This window comes from Argentina anserina, chromosome 6 (assembly GCF_933775445.1).
Source record: "Argentina anserina chromosome 6, drPotAnse1.1, whole genome shotgun sequence".
Classification (NCBI taxonomy): domain Eukaryota; kingdom Viridiplantae; phylum Streptophyta; class Magnoliopsida; order Rosales; family Rosaceae; genus Argentina; species Argentina anserina.
Genome location: NC_065877.1, coordinates 6,887,702 through 6,900,897, shown reverse-complemented (window position 1 = coordinate 6,900,897; position 13,196 = coordinate 6,887,702). Strand labels below are relative to the sequence as shown.

The 13,196-nt window shown below is 37.2% G+C and overlaps 2 protein-coding genes across 3 annotated transcripts; one reads left to right on the top strand and one right to left on the bottom strand.

Annotated features, from left to right (window-relative positions):
• The first annotated feature begins 914 nt into the window (after positions 1-914).
• Positions 915-6,824, top strand: LOC126796676 (serine/threonine-protein kinase ATG1c-like). 2 transcript variants are annotated; one of them, XM_050523412.1, is made up of 13 exons: positions 915-1,369; positions 1,948-2,065; positions 2,153-2,211; positions 2,795-2,859; positions 2,954-3,047; positions 3,121-3,201; positions 3,354-3,462; positions 3,987-4,059; positions 4,149-4,501; positions 4,580-4,929; positions 5,102-5,396; positions 5,768-5,838; positions 6,399-6,824. In XM_050523412.1, the coding sequence occupies exons 1-13, from the start codon at positions 1,124-1,126 to the stop codon at positions 6,636-6,638; spliced, it is 2,154 nt and encodes a 717-aa protein (XP_050379369.1). In that variant the 5' UTR covers positions 915-1,123; the 3' UTR covers positions 6,639-6,824. The 2 variants fall into 2 exon arrangements, with proteins under 2 accessions (XP_050379369.1, XP_050379371.1); XM_050523414.1 differs by lacking the exon at positions 915-1,369 and having other exon boundaries at positions 2,009-2,065; positions 2,741-2,859.
• Positions 6,825-9,704: 2,880 nt separating this feature from the next.
• Positions 9,705-11,180, bottom strand: LOC126796761 (uncharacterized). The gene is made up of 5 exons (XM_050523494.1): positions 10,994-11,180; positions 10,617-10,804; positions 10,313-10,508; positions 10,079-10,222; positions 9,705-9,901 (listed from the first exon to the last, which is right to left on the bottom strand). The coding sequence occupies exons 1-5, from the start codon at positions 11,178-11,180 to the stop codon at positions 9,705-9,707; spliced, it is 912 nt and encodes a 303-aa protein (XP_050379451.1).
• Between the last annotated feature and the right edge of the window lie 2,016 nt (positions 11,181-13,196).

Here is a 13,196-nt window from a genome sequence, read left to right as displayed (position 1 = left end):
TTTTTTTTTAGAGCTGAAATTTACACTCCAATATTTAATAGCCACTCTAAAGCCACTGAAAAATTCCCAGTTTACCCTCCACTTACAAAATGACTAAAGTTGGAAGGTGGTAAATAAGTTGAGGACAAATGGGTAATTATTAGTTTTAGTTTTGAAATGTGGTTTGTAAAAATTAGAGTGTGAATTTTCAGCTCCTATCTTTCTAGTAGTATATCATTGAGTAACATCAAACAAGTAAACATCGTATATGTACATTTTTATAGAGTATATAAACCCTAAATGTATCGTGTCTCGCTAAATTTACAATGACGACCAATACATTCATAAAAAATTCATGATCATATTTGTATGGACTATGGAGTCTTCATGAATAGTGTAAATTAGTTGTGATCAACCCCACGAGACTCGGATCAGTATAACAAGCTAAGATTTAACGACAACAAATATCTACATCGTCAACTAGTAATCCCCTGAAGTCGTTCAAAACATGACATTAGTTCATCATGAGTAATTATTATTTATACTCGGAACATCACGTAACACTGTCACATGGTGTATCCAGCCAATTATATTGCTCCGTGGTGTGGTAAAATGTATACGATAAAAAGGGAAAAAATTAATTAAATATGAGTAACTAATTAAAAATAAACACATTAAAAAATGAATTAATATCATTAAAATATATATTAAGTAAATATAATAATTTTTCGTCCATCACCACCCATCTCACCGAAGGAAATAACCCTCACCAATCCCTTCACGCCACATGTTTCGTCTCCCTACACACCTCAGCTGCAGCACACGCCACATGCACCCAACCACACAGTACCATCGCCCCCTCTCTCCTCCTCTTGTAGCTCCACGCTTTCTCTCTCATTTTCAATCCTCCTCTAGTTCCCTCCCTGTACGACGCTATCTGCACTAATCTCAATTATTATCTCTAATCAATTTTTTTGCTTAAATCTTTTTTAATTATCTCCATCATTTCAATCCTTAACAAGCTCCCCCATCACAACTAAGCCAAATTATTCTCTCTATTTGTTTTTCCTCTCTAACAAATTCAACCAGAAGTTGGAGTTGGCTTCGGAGCTTCAATTCCGGTAATCGGAGCTTAGGGTTTGGGATGGCGCAGGGATCCGGGAGGGGAGGGCGGGTGGTGGGGGACTATATAGTGGGGCGGCAAATCGGGTCGGGTTCGTTCTCGGTGGTGTGGCACGCGCGGCACCGAGTCCATGGGACGGAGGTGGCGATCAAGGAGATTGCGACTGCGCGGCTGAACAAGAAGCTGCAGGAGAGCTTAATGTCGGAGATCTTCATCTTGAAGAAGATCAACCATCCCAATATTATTCGCCTCCATGATATAATTGAGGTTGGTGGATTTTGAAGTTTTGTTTTTCAGTTTGATTTTGATGTTTAATTTCTGGATATTTAGCTTAAATTTTATGGGGGGAAATAGAATAGTATTTAGACTGTGATGTTTACAGAATAGGCATGACTTTAGTTTAGAATATACAAACTTAGGAAAAGTCTGGTGACTAGTTTGAGGTGATAGCCAGTGTGCAGGAAAAATTCGGCAGTTAAATTTCAGGGGTTTTTTTAAAAAATTTACTGTCGGAAATAAGGTTTGGTTACAGGGCTTAGAGTATGGTGCATTGAAGTATTGGCATTTGTTATGGCAGTAGTTAGGAATTTAAGTTCAGGCTCTTGGGGGTGGACGCTTTGTTTAGATGACAAGGCAGGTAGAAATGTGAGTACTAGACTCAAAATGGTTTCCCCAGGCCCATGATACTGAGTATTAACTTTGCTCGATAAAGACATGTAGACCTGGGATAAATTGGCATTTGGAATTGTACTTATATCATCTTTGAGCTGTCAATAATCATCTTCGAGCTTTGCCTCTCACTTCATTGCCGGTGTAAGGTTGTCTAACATTTGATTTTCAAATAGGTTCCTGGGAAGATAAATCTTGTGCTGGAGTATTGCAGAGGGGGTGATCTTTCTATGTACATTCAACGTCATGGAAAAGTAACTGAAGCTCTTGCAAAGCACTTCATGCAGCAGCTAGGTTTGCCTCAAGTTTTTGTATTTTCTAATTCAAGTCCATCTATGTTTTGTGTCTCCTACTTATGTTTAGTGATTGTGTTATGTACAGTGTCAGGTCTGCAAATGCTTCGCGATAATAATCTTATACATCGAGATCTAAAGCCACAGGTTTGTTTATTATCTGATTAGCTTCTATGATTCTATAACCGTAAGGAGAATGAAACTTCTATGTACAAATGTGCTTTAGCTTAGAGATTTTGTTTGACAAAATGATACTGTTATCTGTTAAGTTAATAAGTTGGCCATATCTTACCAAATAGTTCGTCGTGGTATGTTCTCAGGCTTTAATCTGGATCACATAATCAGAAAATTCTACCTGATTAGCTGTTTTGATTTATGCCTTTCTAACATAACATGCTACATGGTGTAAGATGTAAACACTATATACCCATAATATAACCATACCTATTTGCTTTTGTTAGGAGCTAAACAAGAACAAAAAACCAGGTTCTAGGATAACATAAGACTGTTTGTTAGGATTTAAACACTCCCACTTACTTTAGCATAGGTACTTGAGTGAATTTTTTTGTTAGCCTGAGATTAGCTACTTAGTACAACTTCCAGTATTGTATACATAACTAGACGTCTAGAGATACTATAGGATTTTGTTTGATATGTAGTAATCTTGTCTCTGCAGAAAGGTTACGTAGCTATGTCATTGCATTTGTAATGTTTATCATTCTTGGAACAGAATCTCTTGCTGTCCACCAATGACAACAATTCCGTATTGAAGATTGCAGATTTTGGATTTGCAAGGTATTTTTGTCCACATCCTTTTGCCTTTAGTTTCAGAAACTTGTGTTTTATCTATTTAGGACACCATTTATCCTATCTCTTTCTGTGTGGGCAGATCTCTGCAACCTCGTGGCCTTGCTGAGACTTTGTGTGGTTCACCACTTTACATGGCTCCGGAAATTATGCAACTTCAAAAGTATGATGCAAAGGTGAAATTTTCTCTTCTCAAGTGATGGCCACCTTGCACAAGATGTTTGCATTAACCTTAAACTAAATACGCAGGCAGATCTCTGGAGTGTTGGTGCAATTTTATTTCAGCTTGTGACCGGTAGAACCCCATTCACAGGAAATAATCAAATACAGGTTTATTTACAAAATCTTTCCCCCATACTGTTTCCCTCTCTTAAAAAGCATGAACCGTTTGATGTGGGCCTAGGATGAGTACTAATCCTCTGCCTGGGACAAAGTAGTATCTCAATGTTTATAACTTTTCCTTATTTTTCTCGTGTTGGCAGTTGCTTCAGAACATTGTGAAATCAACAGAGTTGCAGTTTCCCTCTGATAGCAACAATTTGAGTTCAGAGTGCAAGGATTTATGTCAGAAATTGTTACGCCGCAATCCAGGTATTTCAGTCTGTAGTAAAGCACCTCTATTTGCTCAACAATATGAAAGTGGTATGAATAACATAGGAGAGCTAGGAAGATTTTCCTTCTATAATAATATTTGTTTATTGTATATTGAAGCCAATAATTGGATTGAGTGAAAAAAAATAGGAATGTAAAATGTTTGCGTTAGGGATTTATTGGCAGTAACCGGTAACACCTGTTAATGTAACAAGCAATAATGCCAAGATAGTGGTTGTATGAACCACTAGATAACTTTACTGACAAATAAGTTTAGTTGATAGGAAGGTTCAAGAGGAAGTACAAACACACGTTAGATGAAGTAATGGAAAAGCATCCAAGAAATGCTATTAACAATAGGGAATACAATATAAAGAATCATGGAATTGATGTGGCTAACCTCATATGTATAGGGAAGGCAAAATTGATGTTAATGAATAAATGAAATTTACTGAGCTCCTATAATTCATTTAACAAATTTTAACTTGATAGTATTGACTCTTTATTTGACATTGTGTTTTCAGTGGAACGATTAACATTTGAAGAGTTCTTTAGTCACCCATATCTTGCTCAGAAGCCCCGGGAGAATACATCAAGGTAAGTGAAGCACATATTTCTTTAAGCACATATTTTGTCTGTCTGGTTTTTGATATATTTCTCACATTTTAAGAGGATCTGTGATGCAGGAGTAGGAGGGGTTCAAGAATGGGAGACGGGATTCCTATGTCTGCTAGCAGTATCAGGAATGTGGAAGAAAGTTCTCAGGAGGATTGTATGCCTTTCCTTTTGGATGATGATTCTAGTGGTCCTGAGGGGAGCCCTTCTTATTCAAGGAGGAGGCCCTCAATGAAGTCTACTTATGGATTTTCTCTCGATACCAAAGCTGATAGACGAGAAGCATCACCAAGCACCTCTTTCAGATATAGCAGTGCAATACGTAAAGAAAATTCTACTCAAAGGTTTGACAATCATAAAGTATCAGATAGAAATCTATATGACCACCCTGCGAACCAAAAATCAGTGAATGCTCGATCAAGAGGTATACTTCTCTTATTTTCCTCGTCATATTTGTATATGGTTACAATTAAACATGTCTTAATATTATTTGTTTCATCAGCACTTGGGGATTCAATGGAGTTGATTGATCAAGATTATGTACTTGTCTCTGGACCCCCAGTTGATGTGTCCTCTACTTCAGCTAGTGCTTCAAAGCCAGGCCACTCATTATACAAATCTGAAAGTCTCCCTTTAACCACCTCGTCAACTGCCCCGATGCCAATTATGGGTGCGGCTAGTAAAAACATGTGTTGTATAGGAAGCTTGGACAGTCAGGGTTCTGCTCCAGGGACATCACTAGGATCAACTGATATGGCTGATGCTTTGGAGCAGCCATCATCACACTGCATAACAAGGCTTAATTCGTTGCAGCAGTGTGTGTCCGCTATTACAGAATTAGTTCATGAAAAGGTAAATCATGTGTTTCCTACTGTGCTAACAACAGTTTAACGCTTTCATTTCTTTAATCAGTTAGAAGTTCTTGTGTGCCTTTTGCAGACAGTAATTTTACAGCTTCTGAATTAATTTATATCGGCTGAGCTTCCGATAATAACGTTCTCTGTTTGAACTTTCTATTGAAAAGATTGAGGGGGGCAAACAACTAGAAGCATTCTCAATTCAGCTTGTAATTCTTGCTATTTGGAAGCAAGCACTTCACATATGCCACACACAAGCAGCCTCAGCAATGGAAGGAAGTCCAAGCCAAGAGACTACAAGAATCAGGAGGAGCACGAGCAAGAAGCATGGTAGTCCTGACACTGAGCAATGCCTTGAAGCTGTCAACTCTCAAGGGCCGGAAGATCTTTCCGCACAGATTGAGAGGGAATTTCTGCGGGAGGTTGAGCATGCAGAAGATCTAGCAAAGGCCATTGATCCTGGTATGGATTAATTTTCACATGTTTTCTCTGGTATTTCTTTTATTTCAAGTGGCATCGGCTCATAATGCTCTGTACCCTTAAGATCGAGCATTGTTTTGTGTGGTTATGATCTGGAGATTAAGAAAGTCATTACTGAGCTGGTATTATTGGCTTGTCTTTGGGGAAACATTTCAGTCATTCTTGTGTTGTGTATGCATAATGCATGTTTGTCTCATTAAATAAGGTCAAGTGGTTCTAAAATTCTTTGATTGGCATGGAAACATATGACATGTTTTGTTAGTCTTTCCCAGTTATGTTAAGGAACGGGGGAAATCATGGTTTTGTAAACCAACAAATTACAAACTTGCCGGTTTTCTTTCTCATGGTTGCAGGACATACGGAGATGCCAGATGCAATGGAGACAATATTTCAATCTGCTCTAGTTTTCGGGAGACACGGGGGTGTGAGTATCTTAATCTTTCTGGCTACTTTCCGCATTCTCCTCATTTTTCACACATGTCTGGCATCACCTCAATTCTTCAAATTTTTACTCAGATTAGACTTTCAGGAAAAACATCACTGTTTTTTTTTTTGGCATCTTAAACTTCTGGGCCAAAATGCTGGAGTTCGGGTTACCAGTTGATACAAGTCACACAAGCCATGTGTGTGAATTTCCTGTTTTTTTTCCTTAACCAATGTCTCTTTGATGCAATTATTCCTGTCTTTCCGTCTACTTTTCTTTTTCTCCATCTTGTCTGATTCATCTAGTAGAGTATCGGTTTGTTCATTCAAAATTCATAACCTCACGTGTGTATGCAACATAGAGTCGTAGAGTGCAGTAATAAAAGCTAGATGAGTCTTTTATTAGACTCCAACATTTAAAACTGATTAGAAGCCCAAGATAATTATAACAAGACGGCATAATAATCTCCAAATTTTGGTTCAAATAAAGCAAAGATCTTTAGAAATTTCGCAAGTTACCCTTTTGTTTGTTTTTAACATATACTCATAAATTTCATGCAGGTTGATGAGCTTATGGGTGACATGGATAGTGCAGCAGTATATTATTCTAAAGCTGTGCGTCTCTTGGTATTCCTTCTTGTGGAAGCACCATCGCTCATACTCAATCCACCGTTTTCCCTGACCAGTTCCGACCGGTATAGACTGCGAACTTACATTGGTATACTCAACGATAGGCAAGGTTATTCAAGGTCTCAGCGAATGGCTCTGTTAAAATGCGAGGAACAACAATGCCCTCCTTAGGAAGTGTAAATGTTGAGCGTAGGCTTCACTTTCTTTGACTGCTTGACTCTACATTGTATAAAAATTTGTTTGTACAGCTATTTGATTGAAGGATGTGGGAAGGTGGTGGAACTTGTATCAAACTAGTTGTAGCGATTCCATTTATGTCATTAAAGGAATGATAAAATGCCCATTTGTAGTTGCCAAGGCCCCAAAATTCTTGATGGAGTGTTTGTTGGGGGATTAATGCTTTCACTTGTTGGAATAATTCTTTTGCTTACGTTTTTATTTGTTGAAGATTGGGGTGGGTAAGCCTGCACTAGAGTGATCTGGATAAACAATTTCATGCACAGCTCGTCTTTCTTTTCATTTTCACGCCACTGGAATTGCTTTTCATGTTCGTCTTTCTCAAAGAAACCCCTATTGAGTATATTAATAGGGTCCTTGTTGAAATTGAAGTATTCCACTTTACCTATCTTCCTATGGATAAAAATTAGGTCTGAGACCGGTTTCAAAATACTGATTTTTCCCTGAACCGGAACTTGAATCGCAAAAAGAAATAACGGTCCGGATTTAGTACCATTTGTTTTCGGAAAACCGGAATCGAATCAAATCGCATATATCGGGTCAGTTTCCGGGTTTTTACGGTTCTAAAAGTTTATTGTAATATATATTCATCTCCAAGCCTTAAATAATAACCATATAATATACCAACATTAAAATGCAAATACATAACGTCAACAATCTCTTTAGTACAATTACCCAATGATCAACAATTAACATAAATTATTTAAAAAAGAATTGAGAGAGAGAGAGATATATATATATCTATATATATATATATCTATATAGCAAACCTAAGATAATTTGGATTATAGGGAGTAACAAAATAATAGAGGAAGTTAGGACGTAAGGCAAAGTGAATATGTTTTTTTTTTTAAAAAAGTTTATATAGTGATTAATATGAGTCTAAGAAGTAAAGAAAAGAAACTAACGAGGTTTGGCTCAGTTGGCAAGGGCGGACTTGAGGTGTATCACCCACATAGGTTCGATCCCCGCTGCCAGCAGACCTCGTTGGCTCGCGATCTGTAAATTCTTATGCAGAAATCCATACCTGAGGGCTGTGTGACATGTACGTGTCCGTCGTAAGTCCTTCAGGGTTGAGGTTGTGGGTATGCCCTGGCGATGGTGGTGTAGCGTAACCAAGCTCTCACCAAAATTTTTTGTAACAAAAAAAAAGTGACGAGGGATTTGGTGACCAAAGATGTTTCTTTTAGGAGTTTTTCTTATATAGTTGTGAATACTGGTTCTAACGGTTCCAAAATCATTTTCAAAAATAGGAACCGAAATCGAATTGAATCGGTTGTTTTAGTGCGATTCCTCTAGGGTGAGTAATTGTTTTTTTAGAAATGAATCGAATCAACCATTTCGGTGCGGTTTTGACGGTTTTAAACGGTTCTCGGGTCTAAAGTCTCAGGCCTAATAAAAATGGTGAAACACCATAATTAGGGTAGAATATTATTGACCAAATCACATAAATTCATACTTGGTAGGCTAGTAACGTACCGTAATGTCATTTTCTTGCTTACTCAACTTGGTTACCCAACCTCTGCTACCGGATGATATCACAAATTCGAGTCCGTCGCTCTTAAGTTTAATATTTCATTAATAGTGTTTGTGCCTAAAATAATACTCCGGTATTATTTAGACTATTTAGGCTTGTGGACCGGTTATTTAGGGAAAATTTATCATAGAGTAAGATTACCTGCCGTATCGGAATAGATTTAGGGGACTATTGCTGTATAGAATCTGAGTTGATTAAGGAAGGTGAATCTAAATCAACTAGGAGGTTCTCAAGACTTGATCCGCAAGAGAACAATTTGTGTTCTCTATATAAAGGGGTCGAATATGCTGAATAACAACGTCAAACAAACTATCGCGCAACCGCATAGTCAAATCTCCACACGGAGTAAAAGTCCGATTCACTTCGGCAACCAAGTCTCCCATCGGAGCGAAGCTACCCAGATCTACGCCTCGCGCTGTATGTAGCAACAAGTCTGATTAACTTCGGCAACTAGAGTCAAGTCCATCGAGTCGCTAGCCTAGCTTCTAGCAAACACAAAAACCTGCACTAGTCAGCAATTTCCTTACAGCGAGAAAGTCCTGCTATCAACGACGCATTATAAGCTCTGCTTTTCCCCAAGCGGTCTAAAGTAAGATCGGCCATCTACTGGAGGTGGAGTGAAAGATACCTAGCAACTTTGGTTGTGTATAGGTCATTCGAACTTCAGCGGTTTATCAGCAACTGCGGAGCATTCGTTTGAGACGAAGACAGTACGTGAGCGCAATCATCGTCAAACAAAGCAACAGTTGTACCTAACTCAAAGGTAATGGCACGCCGGTAACAACAGAGAAGGAAAGGTCGAACCGTCTAGGGTTCGATATCGAGGCTTGCTGATTGTTCTTTGAGGAAGATTTTTTTTCCTAGCTCGAACAAACATACAATTCTTTATGTAATAGCATAATGATCTTAGATATTCACAGGATTTATCTATCTATATATACTACAGTTACTACTATATATAAAGCGGGCATCTAACAAAATCACCAAAAAGTTTTTTTTTACCCAAAATACCTTTTATATCAAACACAATTACACAAAAGAATTATGTATTAAAAACCCAAATAAACATTCAAAAAACACAATCGAATATGGCAAATAAAGTCTGTTTTTCCATCTTTATACAATTATCTGTGCGATAAATTAACACATATCATTAAACTCTGCTAAGATCTGTGTTGCTCTGCATCTACCTAGTAATATATAGTACATATCATTAAACTCTGCTAAGATCTGTGTTGCTCTGCTAACATTTCACCTCGAAAACTTGAAACCTTGGTCAGGGGCGGAACTAGGAATTCAAGATGGGTATGGCTACTTTTATGCATACAAATTTTTGTTTGAGGTTTGGAACCCAGTGGGAGGCTCATCCTCACGCCTTTAATATTTAAATTCAAAAATACAACAGGAGGGACATAAAACCAAAACCCTATAAATTTAAAATGACAACAATCATAATATAAAAACTAACCGAATGATACCCTCCGAGGTCCTAACTTTGTAAACTCCTCAATTACATCATCATTGTGAACACTATCAACAAACTCTTTCTCAATATAGAGAACCATCAAATCATCAAGAAAGTCATCTTCCATCCTATTTCGAAGTCTAGTTTTTAAAATATTCATAGATGAAAATGCTCTCTCGGTAGTTGCTGTAGATACTGGCAGAGTTAATACAAGACATATCAATCTATAAAGAATTAGAAAAAAATCCACTTTTCTTGATTCAACTAACCGCCAACATAAATCAGACATAGAAATTGTATTTACAAATCTTAGATCACTCTGAACATCTGATAGAAAAAATCCACACTCCATCTATAGAGCAAGCATATCACCTGTAGAAAAATCCATAGGGTAAAATCTCAAAGCAAGAGAGCAAACATCTTCAGGCTTGAATGCCTGAAAATTATCATGCGGATCAAATGTAGAACTAAGATTAAGGAGCTCCAACGACTGATCTGGGAATCTACTCTCCAACTCTGCCAATTGAACATCTATCAGAGCATTAAGTATATTGATCCGATAATAATGCTCTTTTCTAATATCCTCTGGACAAGCTCGTTCTATACCTTTCTTGTAAGGAGTAGACAAATCTGGAACAATGATATTATGCTCACAACAAAATGATGTTATTCTCAAAATTAAATCATCCCAACCATTATCTCTCATGGCTTGAAGCTTTTGTTTTGCAATAGAAAGAACTCTTAGAGCATTTAAGATGTCCATGGCCTTTTTTTGCAATGACTCACAAAGAAAATCAGTAATCTTCATGATATCATGCATCAAAAATAAGCAAAACACAAAATCAAATTTCTTCATAGCTTTACCTACACTCTTTGCTTCTCCTTGTATTTTGGGAAGTCCATTAATTACCAAATCTGCAAGAGTTTTCTGGGTGGCTCCAAACAATTTTATCAAACTTGAAATAGAGCGAAAATGTGAACCCCAACGAGTAGCCCCTGTCCGTTGCAAAGTAGTAGTCTGATTAGCCCCTATACCAGTTTCAAGTTTACATTCAGCCACTAAATCTGCAATTTCCTCTTCTCTAATAGCTCTTAACGCTGAATGACGTTTTGCAGAAGAGTCAACAAAATTCACAATCACATTTAGAGAAGAAAAGAATTGTCAAACATCATGCACTCCTCTAGATGAGGCAATCAAAGCCAATTGTAAGCGATGAGCAAAACAATGCACATAATATGCATATTTACATTCTTCTCTAAACAAAGCTTGTAAACCATTAAACTGACCTCGCATGTTACTAGCACCATCATATCCTTGACCCCTCATATTTTCTACTTGAAGATCATATTGAGCAAGCACCTTGGATATCTCATTTTTCAAAGTTTGAGAACAAGTGTCTCCAACACAAATAACCTTGAAAAATCGTTCTCTAATAAACCCATGACAATCAACAAAGCGAAGAATGATAGCCATTGTGTGTGTGTGTGTGTGTTTTTTTTTTTTGAGAAGGTGATCTATAGTTTGTTTCTCTTTTCCTGGTGAGTATATCAGGGTAAAGTTAATAATTGAGGAGCTGGAAGGGGAGGAAGCAGCTTTGAAGGAAGATCAGTATTCAGCAGATAGAAAATTGACTGAATACTACAACGGATGAAACAAGTACATAATTTTTTGTTCCTGCAGACTGATAGCAGCCATATTCTGTTTAGGAGGATATATAACAGATGGTCTTTTTGCACAAAACTAGGTCTTCAATAACATTGCAAGGCAGTACCATGATATTGTACAGGTAATGGAAATGCTTAAAGTGGTCAATTACCTTCCATTAATTATTTGGTTTCTTAATGCTGAACTAATTAACATTCCCTTCACATAAGTTGGAATTCAGAAGTACACTAACAACTAACAACTAATTAACATTGCCTTTAATTCACAAGTACACTAACAACTAACAACTAACAACTAACAAGCATATGTAGCTAATAATAAGAACAATAATTTCGATTCTTTAATCAACAAGTTAACTATCACTATTTTGCATAACAAAAAGATGGGCCAAGCGCACCAGGAGGACAATCTTGCACAGCTCAATGGTTAAAATTTGATAATTCGTACTTCAAGGTTTGAAATATGAACATACACTTAATTAGTTAATTTTTGACACTACTCCCAACATGAGGTTAAATGGAGATGCGGGCTCATTACTGGTTTTTCTTTTTCTTATTGTTGTTGTTTTGTTCAGGATATCAAGGAAAAAAGGGATCTACTAATATTGCCAACTGATGCTGCTCTTTTTGAAGACCCATCATTCAAGGTAAGACATAAATATAATTTTCAATTACCAATTAAGAGTCCCATGTAGACTACAAAGTATACACAGTGATGTAATCAGTTCAAGACTCAAGAGGATCTGATTACAGAGCATATGTTCAAAGCAAAACAACGAACTATAACACAAATTGCAATAATAATAAAGAGAGAGATAGAAACTGACCTGTTGTTCAGGATATCAGCAGACTAGTGATGAACTCCAACCTTAGCAAGCATGTCCACTGACCCACATCACACAACTGAGGAAGTTAGCATAATAAGAGTTGAGGTTAGGTATAAATTTTTTTTTCTGGGCTACAGGGCTGATATAGATAATATACATATAGTTGGGGGTATTTTAGCCAAAATTTCGGATGGGCTATAGCCCTACCAGCCCGCCACTTCCGCCCCTGACCTTGGTAATATATAAGAATGGAAGATCTTTGAGAATCTTGAACACTTCGGATCAATTACATATTTTGGACCCTTCCTGAAACGTAAGACGTCTAACAACCCCTCATAAAAAGAATCTAATATAAGGATGGTTGGATCCAAATACATGTGACATTACGATTTTCTCTTATGAAAATTAGTTGTACAACATAGAGTGGCGGAGCTAAGGATCTTCAACTGGCCCGATTTATGAGTGGTGGGACCGGGCCGGGACGAACCTTAGTCAATTTAAATAAGTTACGGACCGGACTGGGTCGGGTATATTCACAAATATAAAGATTCAAGCCTGCCCACCTAAAGCGGGCCTTACAAGCTTTTGCGGGCTGAGTCTTGTATTAGAAAAAAAAACATAATACTTTAATTTAAGGGTTTGAAACAATAAAATAATTATTAGAAAACATTCTAAAAAAAAGTCACAAATAAATTATAGTTTCGAAATATTGTTGATTGACACCAGTAGATGTGATCGATATATATATTTAGGGACCTTGTAAAAATTTCATCTGTTTTGAACATGGTTCAACCGTTTGTACTTACGGTTAACAAAATAAAAGACATTTTGACATAATAAAACCCTATTGACCGGGGCTTTGCCAAATGAGTTTCCTTTTTGCGACCACCCACGATCGGTAAAAAAAATTAGGTGATTTCAAATATATGTAAACAGCTTTCCGCATTCACATCTTGATAATAGGTCTCCCCTTAGGGCATATTAGTTTGTTTTTGGTT